Here is a 7,480-nt window from a genome sequence, read left to right as displayed (position 1 = left end):
AAACTAGACAGGCATATCACCCAAGAAAGACCTTATAAACAAAAGTCTAAAGACGAAACAGAGTGAAGAAACCAACTGTTTACTTATAACAATCTGCATTCCATGACAATGAAAGTGAAACACTGCCTATGTGACTGCATTGTGGGCCTTTGTTATAATGACAAAACACATTCAAGAACTTTGTTTAGCCATTATTTCAGCAGTAACACTGCATCGGTATGACTGTCAGCACCAAAACAGACACCTGACCAGTCACCACAACAGGTCCCGTTGAGGAGCGATGGGGAATGTTGTGCATTCTGAGTTGCAGCGTCAGCTCTGGCGTGCAACATTCTGACAGCGAGACGTGGCCGTCCGTGTCAGATGCCAAACAACTCGCTGTCACCCGACACTGGCATCCTACCACTTGCCCCAATTTTTTCTTGCCCCAAAATAAAACCCAATCAGCCAAATTTTCCCCACAACACATAGGTGTCAAACTCTGGTCTGCGGGCCAAATTTGGGCCGCAAGGCAATATAAAATCCCGGTATTACACAACACATGTACGATTAATACAACAAATCCCAGAATGCTCTGCTGGTATTTTGCTGCATCGATCAGGACAGGACGTTCATTGAAGGATAGCATTAATACTTAACTGGTTTATTGTATTTATTTTATTTTTAAATTTATTATCAGCCCTTGGAAAAAGATTAATTTTGAAATTTAAATCAGAAGGCTTCTAATAAAAAGAGGCATACAATTCTTTATTTACATTTTATGTCGTTTTGAAATTGAAATTGGATTTTGCATGTGTGCAATATGAGGTTTAGGTTTGTGAACACCCCTGTATCTTACAAAAAAAATTCTTGTGTACCCTTGAAAACTCTAGTGCAGGGGTGGGCAAACTTTTTGACTGGTTGGCCACAATGGGTTCTAAAATTTGACAGAGGGGGCCGGAGCAGCAACAGATGAAGTGTTTTGGTGAGCCACGTCATAGGAGGAAAAAACTCTCATGAGCTACAGTATGTAGAAAACATGTGCTTTTTAAGGTCTATTGAAAATGAACAAAAGCAAAGTTACAATAAATCAGTGTCTATGAAGCTCCACGGTATTTAGCTCTTAATTGAAGCTACTCTTAAAACACAGATTTTTCTTCTTTTTTTTATGATTTACTTACTATTAATATAATTTCTTCAAATTGGGCGGGCCGCATTAAAAACCTCAACGGCCCACATATGGCCCCTGGGCCGTAGTTTGCGCCTGCCTGCTCTAGTAGTGGCACATCAGACCCGCAGCAGCAGGTTTGGTTGCTTTTTTTTTTTTTTTTTTATGCCAAATCTACACGTTTCAGTGATTCCTGTGACAGGCAAGAAGGGGAAAAAAAAAAAAAAGATGGGTGGTTCCGGTGAGTCCACCCATCTTTGGGCAGAACAAGCGAGGATCATTCGGGATTACAGCGTTGAGAGGGTAAATGACGAAGGCAAGGAGGCGGTGGAACAATGTTCCCCCGGGGGCGCTCGGCCGCTGCTTCTTCTCGCTGCCTGGTGCCGATCTGCGCTCTGGCGCTCCTGTGGATCAGCGGAGGTAGTTAGCGAGTGTTTCTTTGCACAGTGATTAAGGGAGGGGGGAGGGGGGGGGGGAGGACCAATGGCAACAAAGGAGACGGAGAGGACGCTGGCTCCTCCTCTCCCCCTACCTCTCCTCCTCCGTCCCCTCTCTCTCTCTCTCTCTCGCTCGCTCGCTCGCTCGGTGCTTTATAGATGCACATAATCCCCGAGTTGACCCAGAAAACAAACTCCCTCCGACTTGTCGAGTCGCCCGCAAGAGTTTCGATCCGCCGCAGGGTTCTTGTGGTGCGCGTTAAAGCCGGAGCTATCAGCTGGACGAACCACACCGCCGCGGCGCCCGGATCCAACTTCTACGCGAGGGATTTATTTTGTTTGCTTGCTTTTTTTATTATCATCGTCATTATTATTATTATTGTTATTAAATCGTTCTCGTTTCCACGTTTCGCGCAAACGGGTAGGTGACATCTTCTTTCTGCCCCTCTAGAAAAAAAAAAAAAAAAAAAAAAAATCTCCAACAAATACAAAGGGAAAAACGGGTAGAGCTCCGAGGTGTAGCCCCCTTTTTCCTGCGCTATAACGCGGACTATTGAACAGCGGTCTCCTCGTAATTGAAACAGGTTGGCAGCAGAGGGGTGGTGGTGGTTGGGAGGGGGGGGGGGTGATGCGCCAGAATCGCTCCCCGTTTCCCCACCGTGCGCGTCGCGTCACTTTGTGCACTTGCAGCGCTGTTTCTGTCGTGTATTAGTATTGAATGGGGCCGGAACCGGCCGCCGGTTACGTGCGTTTCTTGCGCCCGGCTTCCCCCTCCTTCCAACCCCCCGCGAAACGAAACGGGTCCCGTGCTTGTGTAACTGTTCCAGCAGTTAATATCCTCCCTCGGACTATTTACAAAGTGAGCGCTCTGCTCTCTGCCGCTAATCCGGATCTCTCCCAAGAATCTTCCACGCAGATAGGGCGCAATTGTGGAACAAGAGAGAGAGAGAGAGAGAGAGAGAGAGAGAGAGAGAGAGAGAGAGAGAGAGGAGGGGGGAAAGAATGGTTCAGGATTTGTGCCATTGAGGAAAAAAAGTGTCTTGTTCCATCAGCGCTGAGAAAAGGTTGAATTGCCTCAAGCAGCTCGAAGCACCACTCTAGTCTTTTGTTTTGTTTTTTTTTCTAGGATGGAGAGAAGGTGGATTTAAAAGCCTTAAATGTCTTCTTTTTTTTAAGGAATTCATTACATTGTGTGTGTGTGTGTGTGTGTGTGTGTGTGTGTGTGTGTGTGTGTGTGTGTGTGTGTGTGTGCTCTCAAATGATCAACACATTTGGCCGGCTGCTTAAATAAAGTCATCAATTTTAATGAGCCAATCTCACTGACAGAAAATTACAGTTGCAGCCACCGACAGGATCTGTTTGTCATCTGGAGGTAATCTTAATTGAGGATCTTTGTGTAATGAGTGTGTGAAGACAGGCGGTGTGCGCTCTGTGGTGGTGGGGTAATAGGGTTGGTGTTGAGGAGAGAAGAGATGTGTGTGTGTGTGTGTGTGTGGTCTGGTCAAGCATTCCTCTGCGTCCTTTTTGGCTGCAAGGGTATTGCTGCCCCCTCCGTTGTCAGTGTGACATCCCAGCGTTAATTCAGCGACGGTGTAATTCTGGAGCTTTCACATCAAGGGTACTCTTCCGCTGTGACTGACTGCCACAAAGAAAGAGAAACCGCGGGGACGACGGGCGCTAGTTTCACAGAAGCTGTGCCTCTTTTTTTTTCCCACGATAGCGCACACTTTTCTTTTCTTTTCTTTTCTTTTGCACAATTTATCACGGTATTTTGTTGGAGGAGTAATCTTTTTTTCTATGGAAATCGCAAGATCTTGAAACAGTCGAGAATGACAGTTTCCCTCTGAGTAGGTGTGAAGAGGGGCTTCTTATGCAGCGTGATAGTATTTCTGTCATTAGCCTGTTAAAATGCCTCCTACAAAGACGGCTGCTGTGGTGTTGGACAGGAATTTAATGTAGCTTTAAACAAACCGGATGACCTTCATGTGGTTGTGGCTCGCAGGTTGCTCCTTGTGTGGCATGGGCAACAACTGTTAAAAGCAAGCTGTTCAATGATAACAGAAAAGGCTTGTTTTTTCCCCTCAATGACTGTCAGTAAATGCTCAAAAGGGCAATTCGAGCATTATTGTTATTCTGTTTGCTCGCACCTTTGCGGTATGCTAATACTTAGTAGCTACTGTGTTTGCCAGTAAATGCATGTACCCAGGAACACGGGGCAGATAATTATTCCGAACAGAAGTCTCCTCTGTCTTGTTCAAAGTGTGGTGTACTTTGGAACATGCGTAACAATGGCTTCCGGACTGTTGTTTTGTATTGCTGCTTTGTTGTCTTGAAAAAAACACGGTGAAATAATTTGAATGGAAATAGTCAATGACAGCTCTACCTTTTAGATGTTATTTCAGTGGAAGTCTCAAAAAACTTCTGGAAGGATGTGAAGTTACAAAGCGCTCCTGAATTCTTTGGCCACTTGGATCGGCAAAATGCTCAGTTGATTGTTAAGGCGAATCGCAAATCAGCCAATCACACGGCAGCAACTCAGGACACTTTGGAATTTGACGACTTGCTAGAGTTCAAAGTGAGCATCAGACATGGTTTGTCGGTGCCAGAAGGTGGCAGACTGGTCTGAGTATTTTCACGAACCGCAGATCTACTGGGATTTTCACACACTAACCATCTCTAGATTCCTAAGAGAATTGTGTCAAAAAGAGAAAAAGACATCCAGCCAGTGCCAATTGTGTGAATGAAAATGTCAGAGATCAGAGGAGAATGGGCAAACCGGTTTGGAGACTTGAGGAAGTAGCCTGTGGTTTCAACCACAGTCAATGAAATGTATAAAAATATGGCTAGGGTTTGGCATCGTTTTAATTCAAACCATTCCGAAACCCAATTTCCGATTCCTCATTTCAATTTCGATTTCTAACGATTCTCGATTCCGATTCTTTTAAGAGGCAGTGTCTAAGAAGTTGACATGTTTTGTGCCAGCTCGTAACTAACCAGAGGTCTTTCCAGAAAGTGCTTTATCATATTGGCCGTGCGCCATCCTGTGCACGATAAATTGCTTTGGTCAACTGAAACCACACTTTTGAACGTTGCTGCACACTTTCAATTTCTACACACGCAATTCTCTTCTGATGGCTGATTCTTGTGGTTGGCGGATTAGGCATCGAAATTCAAGAATTTGAACAATTCTGGGAGAATCGGTACATTTGTCCCGCTTCCAATTGACGCTCGATGTCCAACCCTGAATATGGCCTTGTCACTGGCCACTTTGTTGGGTATTCAGTGCTAGACAGGTGTACCTAATCAAGTGGCAGAGTGTAAATGCCACAGTTAACCTGTCTAAGTTGAATTAAGGTTAGAGGGCTGCTCCTTACATTGTTCGACCTCAAATAATTCAAGCTGTGACGACTATGGATTGTGCTCATCCTCGTGCGCTGTATCTTGTGTTTCCAGGTCGGTTGATCAGCCATGGCTGAACACATGATGATGCCCATGTCCCACGGCTTCCGGATGGGCATGAACGGACCCCCCCAGCACGGCAACCAGGCGGGCTTGCGCGCCATGCCCAACGGCCAGATGATGCACTATGGCCGCAATCCCCAGAACAACATGGAGGCCGCCATGAGACAGCGACAGGGCATGGTGGGCCCCGGCGGGATGGTCGGCATGGTCAACGGCGCTCCCATGGGCAACCACCACCACCAGATGATGTCGGGCAACATGATGTACGGCGGACAGGGTCCGCAGCAGCACCACCACATGCACCCCCAGCAGCAGCAGCAGCAGCAGCAGCAGCAGCAACAGCAACAGCAACAGCAGCAGCAGCAGGGCGGACACCCCCAGCAGTACCACCCCGGCAACCTCACGTCCCAGCAGCTCATGGCCAGCATGCACCTGCAAAAACTCAACACTCAGTATCACGGACACCCACTGGGCTCCGCCAACGGCCACCACTTGCCCAACGGCGCCCAGTACCGAGTGGGTCCTAACCAGCTGTCGGGCATGCAGCACATGGGCGGCCCTTCTCTGGGCATGAACGGCACGGACATGGATCTGATCGACGAGGAGGTCCTGACATCCCTGGTGCTGGAGTTTGGTTTGGATCGCGTTCAGGAGCTGCCCGAACTCTTCCTGGGACAAAACGAGTTTGACTTCATCTCGGACTTTGTGTGCAAACAGCAGCCGAGCACAGTGAGCTGTTGAAGCAAAGCGCTGGTCGGATGCTTTTATTTTTCCTTTTGTCTTCGCTGTTGTTTGGTTTCGTTCGGACCCCACCCCAAAGAACGACTGAACGGTCACAGTAGCACAGCGAGAGGAGACAATCTCCCCTTTTTCTGTTCAAGCTGTTTCTGTGTCTATGTTTTTTTCCCCTGACAGTGTCTGGTACGCCTTTCACGCTGACCTATCTCGCGAGTCGATACCGAGTCGGGCCGAGAGGGGGAAAATAAAAACGCGACAGAAGCAGTGAGGTTTCCTCCTCTTTGAGCAGATGCCAGTGAGATCTATCTTCTTTGGCCAAAATTGAGGCGTCCTGATGCAGCGGGCTCTGTCTGTACCCATCTGGGCATCTCTCTCCCTACCCCAGCACATGTGCCTGCAGTGCCAAGGCTCTGGGACAGTTGTAAGACTGGAAAACACAACAAGGGGGTGGGAATGCCCATTGGTGGGAAGCCAGAGAAGACCATCCGTCTGGGCCCCCTTTCGAATCTTTGGTATTTCTGTGTTTTTTCGCTGATAACACCTTCAAATAGTAGCAGATATTTTACACATTTATATAAAAAAAGGTAGTCCTCTGGAAGATGTTTATACGGGCGCGAAGGGATGTAGAAAAAGGTCCTTTTAGTGTGCATATTGAAGGCTGGCTCTTCAAAAAATGAGTTTATACAAAATATTGGAGATTTAAGGAGATTTAAGTTGGGAAGCATTTAAGGGTTGACGGGGTCTATCTTGTCTCGAGTCGGGCGAAATGTGCTACACCAAATCTTTATCTTTCATGTGAAAGAAAAAACCCTTTGTAATTGCGTAGAGGGCAAAGGTGCGTGAAAGGGTTTTATCGGCCAAAATCTTGGAAAAACTTGTAGGCGCATAGAAATTGGGGAAATCTGGGGTCCCTTAATCGTGGTGAACTGTTTCGGTGGTATTGCGATTCTTCTTAGGTGGGCGTTAACCTGTCTGTGCGAGATAAATGCGGCCTTCTAAAAGAACAGCCACCCTGAGGACAAAGGTGTCGGTCGCACGTGTAAGGGAGGTTGTTTTTTTTTTGTTTTTTTTATAACGGCATCGGTTCGAAAACGACCGCAGCAACAAAAAGAAAAAAAAAATTGAACTTGCATCTGTGTTTTTTGTGTCGGAGTGTGCGTGCGTGTGTGCGTGAGAGAGAGAGAGAGAGAGAGAGAGAGAGAGAGAGAGAGAGAGAGAGAGAGAGAGTGGTCAGTGCAGTGAGGCGTTCAAACGAAAAAAAAGAAGAAGAGAAAAAAGAGCTTCGAACGGTGTCCTGCTCCCAACTCAACGCCGTCTCCTGGTGTGCTGGAGGTGATTCAAGGCTGCGCGCCGACGGGTGATTCTCACGTGCGGCCGCGGCGCTCCGTGCCAGCACTTAGTTTAATCATTACTCAAAGCCGCCGCTACCTGTGGCATCGATTTTTTTTTTTTTTTTTTTTCCATGTGTGTGCTTGTTTGTTTGTTTTACGTACCGAGCGGGGCGAAGAGCGCGGCACGTGCAAAGTCGACTTTTTCTCCTCCGCGAGACGAGCTTAACTCCGCTGCCCACACCCCCTCCCCCACCGCCCCCCCACCCCCCTGCCGATTAGATTGAAATTACACGTTCTCGCACGCTGGTCTTAATTGAGGTCGGCTCACGCGCACTCCCGCGTCTCCGTAATTAGAAAAAACGGAC

At 47.5% G+C, this 7,480-nt stretch overlaps 1 protein-coding gene across 1 annotated transcript; it reads left to right on the top strand.

Annotated features, from left to right (window-relative positions):
• The first annotated feature begins 1,725 nt into the window (after window positions 1–1,725).
• Window positions 1,726–6,048, top strand: cited4a (Cbp/p300-interacting transactivator, with Glu/Asp-rich carboxy-terminal domain, 4a). Its single transcript, XM_076011798.1, has 2 exons — window positions 1,726–2,005; window positions 5,038–6,048. The coding sequence occupies exon 2, from the start codon at window positions 5,053–5,055 to the stop codon at window positions 5,785–5,787; it is 735 nt and encodes a 244-aa protein (XP_075867913.1). The 5' UTR covers window positions 1,726–2,005; window positions 5,038–5,052; the 3' UTR covers window positions 5,788–6,048.
• The last annotated feature ends 1,432 nt before the right edge of the window (window positions 6,049–7,480 follow it).

This window comes from Nelusetta ayraudi, unplaced genomic scaffold, assembly GCF_046127955.1.
Source record: "Nelusetta ayraudi isolate G7.1 ecotype Tasmania unplaced genomic scaffold, CSIRO-AGI_Nayr_v1 ptg000135l, whole genome shotgun sequence".
Lineage (NCBI taxonomy): Eukaryota > Metazoa > Chordata > Actinopteri > Tetraodontiformes > Monacanthidae > Nelusetta > Nelusetta ayraudi.
Note: the sequence above shows the minus strand (reverse complement) of the source record. Positions and strands in the feature narration are given on the sequence as shown.

Coding starts and splice junctions, on each gene's coding strand:
- cited4a (XM_076011798.1), top strand. CDS start 5,053: ATGGCTGAACACATGATGATGCCCATGTCCCACGGCTTCCGGATGGGC.